The sequence below is a fragment of the Tinamus guttatus genome, unplaced genomic scaffold, assembly GCF_059628265.1.
Source record: "Tinamus guttatus ecotype Peru unplaced genomic scaffold, ASM5962826v1 Tinamus_guttatus_pri_ptg000246l, whole genome shotgun sequence".
Lineage (NCBI taxonomy): Eukaryota > Metazoa > Chordata > Aves > Tinamiformes > Tinamidae > Tinamus > Tinamus guttatus.
Window position 1 is genome coordinate 2,785,925 of NW_028288780.1, and position 16,346 is coordinate 2,802,270.

Sequence of the window (16,346 nt, forward strand, 5' to 3'; positions counted from 1 at the left end):
TTAGCATGCGATTTTATATGCTTCTGAGTTCTGACATGCTCCTTCATGAACTGAAGGATCAATAGCATCTTGTGTGGCAAACTCCAAAATGCATCAGAAGATTCAGCATGGTCTTTCCAGACCATTTTAAACCCCACCTGGTTGGGTTAACCATTGCCTGGGGTCCACGAACTGATCGCTAGTGTCAGTGCAAAACAGAGCAAGGCCATCAGGCTGCTCCTTACCTTTTTTTCCTTCTTCTTTTCCCTCCCTTTTGACAATTTGCCTGACACTGCCTTCTCTCTGCAGCCACTCACGTGAGTGTTTTATTACATGTTAAAAGACAAGGTATGTATTGAAAGTAGCAATTTTATTTGAGTTAAAATTATTTACAAAAACCCAAAGACATACTTCATGAAACTGGTACAAACTATTTTTCCTGCCGTTGGCTTTTGCTCCAAAGATCACAGCTGAGAAATACTGTATAAAATAAAAATAGGATTGGATTCAGAAAAGTACTCTACTGTTCTAATTTCCAATTGAGAGTATTTACACAAATATTTACAATGGAAAAAAAAGTTACTTTAAAACTTTAATTTGCAAGTTGGCCTCAAGTACCCTTTAATGCAGAGTTATTTGAGAGTTTAACACACAAAAACGCACTGCAGTTCACAGGGTGATTTCTCCCCCCACCCTCAAAAAAAATCTGCTTTTGTCAGTGCTTGACAATTAGTTACATTTAAAAAAAACTGTTAAACACTGAGGTAAAACAATTTCCAATTAACCAGTGTAACAAAGAAAGGTAGTTGTCCCTGCTTTTCCCCTACCATTGCATCACTGTTTATTTTCTCTTGCCATCTCTCCACAGAAAACTACATAATCATTTGGAAATCCCACTATAAATGAAAACCTCTAAAATCAAAAGACTAGGTGGACAAAATATGCAATAATTTCTTTCTAATACAGACCTTTTACATACAGCTCTTCTCTCTCAAATCTTTTTTTTAAACAAAGGGGAACACAACCTGAAAAACTTTTCGAAGTTACACTGGTACACTAAGTTTTAGAAGGTGATGAGAGAAAATGCAAAAAAGTTATGACCAACATAGGATTTTTGCCGCTAATCAGTTACTTCCTTACAGAATTCCCAACAATCTGCATTATCAAAAATAGGAAGACATAGAAGGCAGCCACTGTATGTAAAAAATTTACAGCTGGCACTGATACAAAAGCACGAGTTTGTAACTTTATACATGGAGATAACAAGATCTAAGAGCAAGTTAAGATTTCCTGTTATTTCCCCCTCATTATACATAGAACTAATATTTTTATGGCTTCAAGTTTTACAAATTCAATGGAATAACATGATGCAACTACCTATACAGGTATTTAAAAATATTGATGAAGCAGAGCTCAGAACAGTCTGCAAATATTCAAGACCAGCTTAATAAAAATAATTACCAATTCTGTTGGTCTGAATAATGAGTGCAAGAAAAAAGTGTTAAAAAAATCAGATATTTTCTGGGATTCTTTGTTCCACTTAAGTCTTCAAACACAATGTTTTGCTGTGAACTAGACCTCGGACTGAACAAAATCTTAGCTATATCAGCAATTTAAGGCTTTGTGTTGTATGCATTTATACTCTGTCATACTACAGATGAAATAGAAAGATTATGTCAGCTGGAAACATTAATCCCCATTGGTGTTTTAGCTTCTTTAAAATTCTTCCTCCTAAAACATCCAAATTCTTTGTATTGAGCATTATAAAATACATCTTGAGTGCTTCCTTGAGACAAATTAAAACAACATTTCAACATTTTTGCTTATTAGAAGTGTAAACTACCCTGGGATTGAATAATTTTTTTTTCTTTTTTTTTTTTTTCCTTTTTTAAACAGGGCACAACTTTTTACAGTAACTCTTTCTTTCACATACCCTCAAATGGCTTTATATGTTTATGGGTCTGCATGCCTCTTGAAACTACAAAGTGTTATGGTCTATCAGTTTACAGTATATGGGCCGTGACAGTTTTAGAACTGAGAAATAGTTCAACAACCTAAGTTCAGTCAAAACAGTATAAAAAATAAACTATCCAATCCTCGCCTCTTTGGATTCCAACAAATCTTAAATATAGACAGTAGTTAAAATCACAAAAGTATTTAAAAATTTATATTTTATGATTTTGGAATAATCTAGTAATAAAAAAGCAAGAGCAAATTAAACTCAAATAGGAGCGGTGCTGCTGTCCAGAACTTCTTTATTAGAACATTTGTTTGATACCTCAGTAGCTAAGCTGCCTTTGCACCTGGCTGGCATGAAACAGTGGCTCAACAGTAAACAGCAGTTGCACTAACAGCAGCAAGTTTTTCCCCTTGAAACTTGTCATGAACAAAGCAAGAAAAAAGATAGGGTAAACCCTGCCAAAAATATTTAAATACTGCACTGCATCATAAACAGCATGGTTTCTTTATTTATTTTCCTCAGAACCTCTTCCCCCTCATTTTTGATAGTTGCAGATTGATGTAGTAACTGTCTTTGAGAATATGCTGAATGCATGGTTAAGAGACCAGGTAGCCTTAAAAATCCGAACACGAATGACACAGATGAAAGCTCTTGGGACGTCCTTCCGGGACTCCTTTCATGACTTCGTCCTTTGTCTAAGGGTAGCTCCAGCATTAGAGTGCCTGCAGCGGAAGTTAAGTATCTAGCAGTGTTCCAAGTATTCAATCACCCTAGAGATAGATTTCTGGCCTGTTGTTCCAACAGCGCACTGGAAAATGCAACAGAAAACAGAAGTAACAAAAAAGCATTTGTAATACCTCTTCAAAATGCTTAAGAGCTATGCTCTTTTCAGATTGTTTGGTATTCGGAATTACATTTTCGTAAAAACAATCAGGTTCAGGCACTAGGTCTGAAATATTTTCCTGAACCATCACGTGCAAATAAAATTAAAGCAGCTTCTGTCCATTTACTACCACAGTAACAGAACTTGGTAATTAAAAGCAGATAATCATCAGCTCTTCTAGGAAAATAGTGGAGAATGTGTTTTCTTTAAATAGACTAAACACCAGAAAACAACTGCAAAAATATCTACACTCTACAATATTTAAAATATGTATTAAAATATATATTACTTACAGTAAGATTCATAAAACTGAGAAATTTTTTGAGCATTTCAGTCATTATGGAGAAGTCCCCTTCAGGTAAGTATTCCCTCACAGTAGTCACATTGATCTGAAAAATAAAACAAGATTGTTTTAATCTGGAAAATACTTTTCCAACACCAAGAACCATCTTGCTCTGTGTGTACGGTACAGGAAGACCTAACACATTCCAAGCACTGAGACTGCCTGTTGCTGCCACCTCTAGGAACCAAGTTTCTTACAAGGTAACCAGGACCCACCCCCCAGGAATCCTCCTGACTTTGAGGGCGCCTCCCTTTGTAACTGTTTAGGATTGAGAACTATCCAACGGAACATTGTTCCAAAGGCTACAATGACACAGATGCAGTCCCTTCAAAGCTACGGACCAGCATGCTGAAGACTTCTGCCTCCACGCTGAGTGCAAACATGGCTGAAGGCAGGTCTGAACCTCGTCATCTGAACATGTTTGAAAGAAGAGTATGTGAAATTTTCAACTGCAGAAGCTCCACATTTTTAAATTTAAACTTCACCTTCCTATTATGATCTCCAATCTGATTCAGTGAGCCTCAATTAATGTGCATATTCGCAATTTCACATCATTCCAATGGAAAAAAATAAAACAGGTTACAATGAAAAGCATAACCTGAACTTGCTCACTGAAACTACAGAAAAATACATCAAGCTTTTATAACCAAACAGGCAAGCCTATTTCCTTTGGGCTTTCCAGGAGTAAGTTCACTGGTGAGCTAAGACTAACTACAGAAAAAGAGAAGGTGCAAGAGGTCAGTTCCACAGTTCTTTTGGTTTCCGTATTCACGTTCAGAAGGTTTGTTTTGAAACCTTTCCAGAGAACTATATATACAGAGCAGCATGTAGCAAATTACATGGAAATGGATTTATTAGGATTCTAAGCAGTAAATTATTATTTCACTAAAGGTTTTTCTACAGTTAAGAGTAGACTTATTTCCTTACTGGACTTTCTTGGCAGAGACAGCCCAGGAGCAACGCTGTGTATGAGGCCACAATGCAGTCTTCCATGTGCTTCCCAGCATGCTGAAGAGCTGTAAAAAAAAAAAAAAAAAAAAAAAAAAAAAAAAAAAAAAAAAAAAAAAAAAAGCAAACAAGCTCCACCTGAGTGTACTGACTCCTCAAAGCAGTTTCAAACACCCTGGCATCTTCTACCGTTTTAAATACAATCGGAATCCTGTCATCTGAAACAAGGATTTGCTCAGAGACTTCAGAAATAGAGTCAGCAACTCTGCACTTAACTCAGCAACATTCATCCTGTAACACAAAATTCTGTCTGTTTTCTTTCACTATAACTTCATTGTGTACTATTATTGTACCTACAAGCTACAAAGAGGAAGGAAATACACAAAAGAGGTGAACAAACAAAAGCTAGGTTGGAGAAAGATAGCACATCTACTATTAAAAGAGTAAAATCTAAGAGAATAATTTAATGAGGGACCTGCATTTCTGACCAGTTCTCCTCTTCAGAGACAAACAACACATTTTTCTCAGAATTACTCAATTTCCCAAAATAAACTACCACAGATGGAGCACACTAAGGTATTAAACAGGTGCCTTATATACAACCAACAGAGTGAGAAATACCAAGAGACAAAAAAAGACAGGGACTGAAGACAGAAGCAGAGTATGTGTAAATATGTCAGAGAGGAGAGAAGAACTAAATGGAGCATGAAACAAGAGCGAGTCACAGGACACTGAAAAATAAAATTGCAGGAAGGTAACCTTCAAGGAAGGATTCATAGGAACATGCAGAGGGCCTAACAGCCATCTATTTCAGAATATTTCCTTCACAGAATGACCCCCCAAAAAACAATTTTTAGAAGGAACTGTGACACAGTATTATTTAAATAATAAAAATAATAAAAAAGAAGGAACTTTTTTTTACTTCTTACACTTCAGCTCTTTACTGCTTCTTTTTATGATCTGTAACAGTTCCACCTGGGAGACTGCTGAGAAAATTTCAGCCTAAGAGATGGCATATAGATGGGAAGTAGAGAATAAGGTGGGAATTTATGCAGAGTTCCTTGATTTTTTCCACAGCTCACCAATCCAGACAACATACCTTTATTAAGATCAAGTTCTTCATCATCATCTTCCTTCTTATCTTTCTCTTCAGTACTATCTGACTTCTCTGTGGAGACCCACTGTATCTCCCCACTTGTCTCTTGCCATTCCCCACTTTTGTCATGCTGTGCAGCAGGAGCTTCTTTAATCAGTTCATCCGTCTGGCTCTCTGCCAGCTGTGCTGCTCGCTCACGCTCAAGGAAAAGCTAATTGAGAAAATTTGTATCATGAACCAAATCCAAATCACACTGAATTATATTTGAAAGTTTAGTTCCCCGTCACAATTGGCCCCTTAATGGAGTTCGAGTCCTCAATACTTTTCTTCACAGTAACATTTTCCACTTTAAGGAACAAATAACAGTTGACCAGAGCACTGATGCTGGCTGTGCTCCATAGACAAGGCCTCCCTCCCTCCCCTGTGTTCAAACACCTGGCACACTCCTCTCAAGCCCCAGAAATGCAAAATGATTTTTCTCATGTACCCAGCTGAAAGTATGAAAAATAGCCATTTTTTTTGGTGAAATTGGTTTTTACTCATCTCCTTTTTCTCTTCATGCTAGTTATTATCCCTCCATTTGCTTTCAGTATTTCCCTGTGATATGTAAAAAGCAAAAACTAAGAAGCGTAATTCAATATTACTCATCAAGGATGTGACCTCAGCAGCCATCTCCTATTGTGCACTCATATCTTGTGAATTAATTCCAGAACGATACAGACACCAGAGTTTAAATACAACTTTGCAGAGCTGTGTACCATTACTGATACTCGGTTTGCTGATTTTTTCTGTGATTGGACATTTATTCTAAATAATTAAATGGAGGTACTGCTGAATGTGTTCATAATTCCCCATTAAAATAGAAAAGCAGGCAACATTAAATCATTCCAATTACTTTCTTTTAGCTTGATTTGGAGCTCATTAGCCAAATTGTAGGTGTATTTATTTACTAGCAAGTTAACCAATATAGTATTTAAGAATTCTGTTTCACATCTGTATTCACAACATCCATACTTTATTCCTCTTATAAAGCACACTGTCTCCGTTTTTAAAAACAGATCTCAAACTCCCATATACACAGTACTTAAAAATTATGGAAGCCAAGTAGGTAAGACAAGCGTAGTTTGCAGTTTTTACAGCTGTTTTGAGCAAAACTAGAAATAAACCATATAGGAACAAGAAAGTTTATAGAGGATGAAAGCAGCCTTTGGATGCCTGTTACAATGATAGCACTGTTTGTACCAGGAGAGCTGCCTCTGTAAAAGCCCAAGTCAGGAGGCAGCCCCTTTCCCCTAAGGGTGCTGTATCACAGTTTCAAAATCCTCAATCAAAAAAAAAAAATCTTGACCAGAAGTCCTCACTGCTGAGTTCTCCCTTTCTCCTTCCAAGTCTGGTAATGAAAAACGGTAACTACTACGGGAAAAGGAAAAGTGCGTTTCTGATTCAGTTCTTACCTGCACTAGAGCCTGAACAGCATCAATCTGTCCAGTTATCTTTAGGCTCTCGTCTCCTTCCCCCGTACAGAATGAGTCGAAAGAACATGATGTTTCCATATTGACAAGACAGTGCCTGTTTCGAGCACTATATTCTACTAGATTGATCAGGAGACCCAATCCCTGCAAGCATTGAGTGAGAGCAGATTACACACATTAAAAAGAACCATTTAGTGAAAACATCTGTATAGATAAGTATCTGCTATAGATCTCACCTTTTGTACATAACACTCACTAACACACCTTTATCCAAGTCTGATAAACAGAGCGCCCAGGATTTAAGGAAATACATTTTCAAGATTTTTCTGATTCTCAACACAAAAGGCATTGTCAGTGATTTTAAAGAGGAGCTCTTATTTACAGGCTAAGCATAGGGCTTTTATATTTAAATGCTCTTTCAAATATCTACCTCTGCAGCACAGAGATCCACCTTACCTGTGCTGAGAAAGCAGATGCATTTGACAAGGCCCATCCCAAACAATAACATCCACTCTGTTCCTAAAATCTGCTCTGCTAATGTAACCAAGATGGTATCTTACCAGCACCCGAATATCAAATCTCTGTTCTTGAGGTAGGAACTTGGGAACCTGAAGCACACAATTCATAGCGGTGCCAATCAGACCTTCTTGTTCGCCTGTTTTTGTACTACCCCATTCTACAAACATAGTTCAAGAGAAGCAGTTTTAGAAGCATTCATTTTTATAATTGTCAACACACTGATGAAACATTTTGGCCTTCAAAGACAATCTGGATCCTCTAGCCAAAGCATATTAACACTTAATACTTGCAGTTACCCATTCCCAAAAACAAATACTCATTAGTGCAATGCAAGCATCTATCATACAACTGCTTTATCGCACTGAACGGGCAAAAACAGGTAGGAAAAGGATTTATCTTATTTGCTACTGCAGCACAGTACAGATTAGTATGTTTGGTCTTACCATTATCGTTTGTTAAGTTGAGCAAGACCCCAATGATGGCCCTCATGCAGTCCTCCACTGCTTTGCCCACGTGGTTGGTTACATTCTGGTGAGGCAGGGGTTTATTGTCGGGCAAACAGATGCTGTCCTCAGCACGGTTATAGCGCTGAATTAACTCCTCACAATGCTGCAGGGCTCTGAACACAGAAAATGCACAACAGAATTACCTGGACAACATACAGAGTATGCTACTCTTACTCATATCTCACCATAAGAACTGTCTAAAGAACTTCATACAGCTTTTTACACAGAATGGTCCTTAAAAATAATTTTTAGAACTGAAAATTCATAAATGTAAGTAGCTTCCCAACAGCCCTCTTCTGTGTTCATCTTACCTCAAGTACTGAAGGAGCTGAATCTGCATTCTACAATTTTCAGTGCCAACAGCAGCACTACATGTTATTAGCGCTCAGGCAATTACTGATAATTCACCTAAAATAACTTTCTTATTTCTTCATGAAAAGCAACAGTCATAATTACACTTCTCCCCTAAAAACTGCTGATATAATAGCATTTTCTGGTTTATTTTTGGCATATCAGAGACAGTGTTATGCAAAAAAAGTCCTTCTGTTATAACTTACTTAGCTGAGGAGACTATGAGTTGCGAGTCTTTGTATGCTATCAGATAGCTTTGATTTTCTGGATTATGCACAGTTACCTAGAAAGAGGAAGAAAAAGTAGTATTAAAAAGAGAACTTTCTTCACCTGGAAGAGAGTATTTTTGCCATAACTCTCTGTATTCACTTCCACACTTCTTGGTTATTATCTAGTGCAAGCTCTCTCTTATCACTGTACTAACATTTCCTTGAAGTTTGCCCTTTGTAACGAACCTCACAGTATTGTGACACTGAAGATAAACTCCTATCCCTTGATATAGTAAAAACAGAAATTCTGCAGCAGAATTCTCTTACAGCAGAACCCTGAATCTACAGCCTGGTACTACAGAGTCCTAGATCAGCATATAAGCATACGCACATAAATATATACAAAATATCATTATATTATATAGTTTTCTTCCATTTTACTTTAAGACTCAGTATCACCTGCATTTCTAAGAGCACATTATACATTCATCCATAAAAAACCCCAAGTTTTTCCTTTGGAGGAAATTCAGAATAAGTTTACAGAAATAAAACAATATTTTCCTAAATTTTTGCATAATTTGGTTTGTTGATTTTTTATTTTCATTCCCAAGTTTCTACAGCTCTTACTACATTATTATCTATTCTCAAGTATGAATTAGTATTTTCTGTCCCTAAATAACACCCAGTTCAAACTGCTGTATAGCAGCTGCATTCTCTACAAGGAACAGTCATCTTCACATACAGACGCAGAAAGGGCCTCTGAAAGTTCTTCCTCTAGCTTTGGAGGAGTAAAGCCTTAGGTACCCTCATTTCACTAAGAACTCAAGCTGGAGCTGCAGCTATTGCCTTCTGGCTCAGGCTTTGCTACCATCATCACTCGTGAAGACTCACTGACCTAAGCGCTGCTCCCCGATGTGCAGGGTACTGCAGCTAGAGCAGGGCAACGCTTCCTGATTGTTCAGTGTCACAACACAAAAAAGAGTAATATTGATAAAAATATGAAACTCGGGCATTATAGACAAACGTGCTCACAACTGCTTTCAGCTAAGCTCCATGAAATGGTCTTATATTTTAATCCTGTTCCAAGTTCTCCTCAGAAAACATGTTCCATCTCAGTATACGCACTCCAAGACCACTGAACAGGTCTGACTTTTGGGAGAATTTGCTCCCTTGGTGCCTAGCAGAGCTGGGGTGTGAAAACATTAATTAATAGGTTCACAAGTTTATTGCTTCTAAACAAACACACTCTTACGTGTTATTACTGAACATACACTGGAAATTCAAACTCATCCTTATAAAGCAACATCCAAAAATAACTTTTAGTGGGAACTTATGAAAAAATATCATTCACCTACTCTTAACAGTAATTAACTTGCAATACTGTACATATATGCAGAACAGAAGAAGAAATTCTCAACCAAAACTCCCTAGGACACTGATAAACATCAGAAATCTAGCACCTACTACATTGTTACACAACTATATTGTATATTTAAAAAGATAACATTGAAGAAGCCTGACTGAAAAACACTTTTTCAGAAATGCAGTTTATCTGCTCATACTCACGCTTTCTAAGACCCGTAAACATCTTTCTGCACCCCACAATGAAGCCACCAATTTCTCTTCGTTTTCATCACTGCTTAGGTGATCCACACATTCTTTAACTATACAGTAAAGAGAAGTTGATTTCTGTCAATAACAAGTCTTCAAAAAGTAAATATACAAACTAGCTAACAAATTTACTTCACACTTCACACAACTGCAATACCACAAAACATTCATGAAAACATCACAAGCAGCATTCTGATAATTAGAAAAATTGGTTTTACAATACTGTGAACGAATTACCTGTCCATCGATCTTATTTTGCCATGACATTCTACAGCCCATGACCACATCACTTAATTGTGTGTGCACACGTCAGCATATTTCACAGAGAGACTCTTTTAGAAAGGGACAGACAAGGATGGTGTGTGCCCTCCCCACACCTTGTAAGCAGGAGGCCATATGGAAGTCAAACAGCTTCAGCTGTTCAAATCTTCCTCTGCCCACTCAACTTACTCAAGTCAGACATTCATCTCAGAAAGGGACCTTTTCGTCTCTGATCCAAAAATAAAACACTGAACAAGGCACACCCAGTGATTATAATATCAATAATAATATTATCACATAATATCAGCTGAAAAGCTGACTTGATCTGGGTTATCCAGTAAAGAAGCATGCCCTGGCCTAAAAACAACTCTAGAAGACTGCAGAGCAGATTTATGGGCACCACTCCTGGGGAGCGTGTTGCATATACATGATATGTTATATGTAACATGATAGTCTGTAGACTGTCTAAATGTAAGCTGCTTTTAATTTCACATTTCATACAAAGCATGCAACTTGACTATACACATGCATTTTAAGTGTAAAGATTTTTTTAAATTCCACATGCTTAAAATTAAACTTCCAAATATTTCCCAGCATAGAGATATAAATAGTTCGAAAATACATATTTTTTCCTTTTTTAAGAATAGAGAAAATGGACATTAAAAGCAAGTGACTTTGACTCACATGTCAGATGCAGGCTGCCAAAGTGCCATTTCTTACATACCTTTATCTACAATATGATCAAGACCACCCAGAAGCCGCAGTTCTTCTTTAAACCAGTCCCCAGCTCGCTTGGAGGTGAGCGACAGCAACGTCTCCATCGCCAGATGCCCTGTCTGAAAGAAGGAGATTCTGCAACTAGCGGAGCCATCGCAGGCGGCTGCAGCCCGTGTGCGAGATCGCACAGAGCCAACCCCCACCACCGCCAGCGCGTGCGGAGCACAAGGACCACCAGAGGGAGCCCGTACGGACAGAAAAACGGGCATTGGTTCAGAAAGTGACATGAGAAAGATACTTGGCATTTTCGACTTTTTCCATGAGTTTATTCATGTTTCAGAAAAGCTAAACTGCCTCCTCTCATCTGTTTCTCTGTTATCAACGGAGACAAGCAGAGGAAGGAAGTGGCAAAACTCAGGCAGTGAAAGAAATGAGAAAGGCCGCAGTGACCAAACACTGCTCCTCTGCCTGCCAGACACACCGGCTTTGCAGCTTGCACAGAACACACTTGATGCTAGTGTATGTTTGGGTGGTTGTGTTTTTCTTTTAAACTGGTAAAAGACAACAGTTAAATTGAAGGAAAATACTTATTGAATTTACTTAAAGAACAGCATACCAAAACTTGGCAACACTGACTTAATAAGTTTTCTCTATGCAAATTCAACTTGAATTTGCAAGCTCACATAATCCATGGCCATGTTTTTAACGAAAATCAGGACCACTTCTGAAATGTCAAGACAATATGGCATTGCAAAAAAGTTCCCTCACCCCCCCCTCAACTAAATTATTTACAGTAATTTACCCCTTCACAGAACTGACTAATAAGACCTCTGTAGCACCTGGAAACACATGTTAAACCTGGGCTACCGGCAGCCTTGTAATTTCACAGGTGCTACACAAATAGAACAATGAAATGGAGGACAAGAAAAAGAGAAAGTACCTAAGACTGCACTAAAGCCACCTCAGTACAGCCACTTCTTGCATTATCTTCCTTCCCTGGCACCTCTGATTTGCACAGCTTCAAGGATGGCTGTGCTGATTCTGAGCTGTGCAGTGTTTCCAGAAGAGCAGTTCAGGCCTCAGAACCTCCTGGGAAACAGCAGTCACCAGGCTTGAATCAACTGCCCATGGTGTGCAAAAACCAAGTCATAAACTGTGACCCCCAACAGCTTCAGCTCTCTCCTATTGTTATAAAAATGAAACAAGTTTCCAAGGAGAGAAGGAGATCTGAAGGTTAGCACAGATGAAGTGTTGGCTCCTCTTCTCGGCCACACCTCTGCCACAGGCTGCCCCAACAAGCAAGAGCTTTTTCCCACCGCCGTCCTCCCGGGTCACCACAGGGCTGTGGCAGGGGCAGGAACAAGGCAGCACAAACCCTCCGAAGGGTCGTTTCTGCCTGCGGCAGAGGCGGCGAGAACAGAAGCAGCCATCACGCCTGCGCAGCGCCAGCCACCGCTCAGCCCTGTCCGGGGGAGCCCGGTACGCTCTGCTCCAGCGCGCTCCACTCACCACCACGCACTACACGCAAAAATCAGGGGAAAAGAAAAGCATTAACGCGGGAACAGCAAAGGATCTTTTCAGTGATGGAGAACGGAAGCCAAACAACCAACGAAGGGCTCTGCAGGAGGAGGAGGACACCTTCACATGGCAGCTTCCCAGCTCTCTGCAGCCTCCCGTCCTTCCATTCATTCCTTCAGAATGAGCTTGGAAATGCTGTCAAACGGTTTTCTGAAACCAGGCACAACCTAATCCAGGTTGACAGATGCTTAAAAGAAACTCTCCTTTAGAGATCTTTCGGGCTACAAAAGACTTTCCTGACTTCCTGAGTATCTTGTTGCTGTCCCTTGAAAGCTCAAAGCTTCCTTTAATATTTAACACGTACTGCTTATTTTTCCTAAATAGGGCAAGGACTTCCAAAAAACCCATAATATTATAGGGTGTTTACACCATCAGCCATGTACAAAAACATTTTTAATAATGCATTTTTTAAAAATGAACTAAAGATCATATCTGACTTTTGAAGAAAGTAATCCACTCTCTTCACAAATTTATAGTGACTAAGGTAAGAACTAACACCATGCCAGAAGCTCAAAATAGAACTCCCTGGCATTTTTTGCATTATGTAGGAGCAAAAAACAGTATAATTTCTTTGCCAACTGACAATAAGATTTGAAGATGCAACAGGTGGGAGATACCTATGCTGCCTGACAGACATGTACCATTTGCTAAATTATTTAGGTTTAAGCATCCTAAATCAGCAAGAAAACTCCAACAAATACAATGAAAATAGAATAATTTTAATTTCTGGGTGTAAAATTTCAATATTTATAGCAGTCTGGAAAACAGAACCTTTCAAGTACCTTTGCAAGTATTGCAAAATGAACCTGAACTAATTTCCAGCTCGAATCACATAAATAACATGATCAGTATTGCTCCTATTTTAAACTGGCCATCACCATTTGATCAGCGTAGAGTCAGAAACTAAGGCGCAACTGTTAAGCACAAGCTGGAATCATTAAAATATCTGTTACGTTCACTGTTCCTCAGGGGAAACATCCAAGTCTGAGAAACACAAGAAACATTTTTGTTCCTGTTTTTCTACCCCAGAAGATCGGCCTTTCCCGCCTGCACACGGTGCCGCAGGGTCCCTGCTTGGTAGAGCTTGCGACAGACCTGCCTAACAGCACCGTTACCTCCGGCTCCCTAAGCCCATTACTGGAAGAGAAGCTAATCCTCTCAGCGAGCTTGCATACATCCTTTGCAGGCTCTATCGTCTCTGCTTCTAGGTATTGAGAGAAAAACAGTCGCCATCTGCGAGGTACTACAGTACTGAACACATTCACAATAAATTTTTGATTTAAGAATTAGAGGTGCCTCAGAACAAAAATCTAAACCTGACAACCTGTAGATAGTACTGCCCCATTACTTCGGGACAGCTTCCCCCCAGAGAGCACCATTTAAGAGCTCCTCTCTCTTTCAGAAATCCTGCCTAAGAAAGCACGAGAAGAAAGCTAAGCCTTGTACAACCCCAAGGACAGCAGAGCCCACGGGCACAAAACCAGCTCCAGCCTGGGCATGAGACAGGGCTCGGTGGGACAGGATGGTGGGCAGGCAACGAAGGAGCTGCTCCCGCCGTTCCGTGCTTCCCAGAGGGAGCTGCCTGGCATTTCAGCATGCAAAGGCCATCCTGGCACGGACAGGCTGGGTGCTACGTGAGCCTTCCTCGGTCCTGGAGCAGCACTGCAGCACAGGCCCTGGCTACATGAAACCCCAGCTACTCACCTAGGGAACACACTCCATCCCCTGCTCACACCCTGAGACTCTATCAGATGCGTTAACAGAGCAAGTGGAGGGCAGGGACATCTACTCCCTATTCATTCGCCTGCAGATTTCAACAACTAGAAAATTAGACACCTAGCTGTTTTAGGAAACAGGCCTAAAACTGAAATGCCAACACAATTTCCTTGTATCGTCATAAACTGATTACCAACAATTAACATTTATGACATCAAGGTCATCTTTCTTCCCCCAAAATTTACCTCCCTGTACTGCTATGCCTGGCTTTCCATACTAACTCAACAACCAATTCCTTAGCTAGACTTCTAAAAATAGTCCCCAGGAGGGAGAGGAGCACGATGGGGAAGAAAAAACACTTTGAACTACCACGTGTATAGTAAATTATTAGATTTTTTCCTCTGTGTGAATTTTAGTCTATTTTAGTCTACATATGTTCAAAAACAGGATGGGTCAATTAAATGGGAATAGGAGTATTTCCTGTTAAACTAACAGTGTGGTGCAGCTACCATCATAAAGATGGTACCTTAGAGAACCATTTTTTAAGTACTATCTTTACCTAACTACTTACCTGGAGCAGTAAAACAGTGAACCAGGCAGCTGAAGAACATTATAACTTTATCCTACCCATAGCCTTTTAGAAAATAACTTTTCAACTTTAAAAGCAAAGATACTTGCCGTGCAACCATATCTACATAGAAAGCAGTCAGTGTGATGACTTCTGAGCTGCTAAGATAGAAATTTAAAGTTGATCTTACAGATTCTGATTTATTAAGCGCTCTACCACGCAACAAGACACACGTTTCCAGACACAGCATGATACCCACCGTGATGTTCTCGAGATCGAGATGCTTGTTGTGAACGGTTTCACAGAGTCTCCGAATTTTTTCTTTTATTTTATTCATGTCTTTTTCATTCAGCAGCTTGGCAGAAGAAGCATCTTGCTCCAATTCCAAAAGCCGAATCATCAGATCTAGACTAGCTCTGTCTAAATCCATGTTCAAACGATCTCTACTCAGGATGTACATCAGAGCTGCTGTACAAAGGGACAAGTTCTTGGGTGGACAGAGAAAAGGGAAAAAAATTAACTATTTGCAAACATGTTTGGCAAAAATTTCACAGCTTTTGACGAACAAGATGAATATTTATGGAAGAAAAAACCTGCAAAGCCTGATCTACACTGGCACTTCCATGATTAGTTATTACCATACATAAATAGATTCCATCTAGCAAGTTAGTTAGGCTGTTTTCCCAGACAATACAAATAAGACATGAATCATGTACCACATCTACAAAGCCCTGGTAGAAAAGCAAGGTCTTCTACTTTTACAAGTGACTCAGCATTGCAGACAGACTAAGTGGCAACTCCAGCAGTTAAGGAATTAAGGAAGAGAGATGGCAGGAGAACAAAGTGAAACTGGCTGGGCTAGGAGGCTAGAACCATGAAAACTGTTTGGGAGGAATAAGCTGGTGACAGAAAGCACCAGGAGAGGCGCAGAGATCGCAGGGGTAGTGTTTGCATGTGAAGGGAAAGAATCAGTGCTGCTGAGCCGGTCTGTCAGGCAATAACCTGACATTCCCAGCATAAACACAGTTAATTGCTGGAGGAGTTCTGCTTTTTGGAAGGAACTAGAGAAAAAACAAACCACCTCCCTCCCAAATTAGTCCTTAATGAGCAAATACTGAACTTGGAACATCTTATGGAGCACAGGTGTGGTGCAGGGAGCAGGTACTGGCTAAGGCCCTTCCCATTAGCAGGCATGGAAGACATAAGGAAAAACAGCCCCCCTGCTCCTCCCTGGAAATGACTGGGGGCTCCCACAGAAGAGTCCCCAGGCTGCCTGCGTTTATTCCTGCGTGTGTGAGTTCTTGTACACGCACGCAGTAAATTCCACCTGTAGAAGAGCTAATTCCAGGAGGTGAGGACTCCCAGCTCAACAGGAAAGAGTGGATTTTCTGTCTCATCACAGATTACCAATGTGTCTTTGGCTCAGTCAACCACCAAGGCAATCAGTAGCTGCCTCTGGTTATTTTACAAGCAGGTGATAAACACACCTGGCCACACTAGGCACTATCAGCATTCCCAAAGCAGGAACAGGCAGCTGACACACCAAAAGTATGTTAAACTCCTTCCTCTATGAGTCAAGGAAATCCTTGTGGGCAGAGGTAAATAAAGACTGGTTCTGACTAATGACTA

The 16,346-nt window shown here is 39.7% G+C and overlaps 1 protein-coding gene across 2 annotated transcripts in view; it reads right to left on the bottom strand.

Annotated features, from left to right (window-relative positions):
* Positions 1-330: 330 nt before the first annotated feature.
* WAPL (WAPL cohesin release factor) overlaps positions 331-16,346 on the bottom strand; it is a 60,038-nt gene continuing 44,022 nt past the window's right edge. For both annotated transcript variants that reach the window (XM_088526355.1, XM_010212297.2), the window contains 11 exons: positions 14,977-15,204; positions 10,863-10,974; positions 9,833-9,930; positions 8,264-8,340; positions 7,644-7,819; positions 7,242-7,357; positions 6,664-6,825; positions 5,213-5,420; positions 4,093-4,181; positions 3,116-3,211; positions 331-2,747 (listed from right to left, as the gene is read on the bottom strand). In XM_088526355.1, the coding sequence (XP_088382481.1) occupies positions 2,682-2,747; positions 3,116-3,211; positions 4,093-4,181; positions 5,213-5,420; positions 6,664-6,825; positions 7,242-7,357; positions 7,644-7,819; positions 8,264-8,340; positions 9,833-9,930; positions 10,863-10,974; positions 14,977-15,204 (1,428 nt within the window). In that variant the 3' untranslated portion in view covers positions 331-2,681. The remainder of the gene's footprint in view (positions 2,748-3,115; positions 3,212-4,092; positions 4,182-5,212; positions 5,421-6,663; positions 6,826-7,241; positions 7,358-7,643; positions 7,820-8,263; positions 8,341-9,832; positions 9,931-10,862; positions 10,975-14,976; positions 15,205-16,346) is intronic.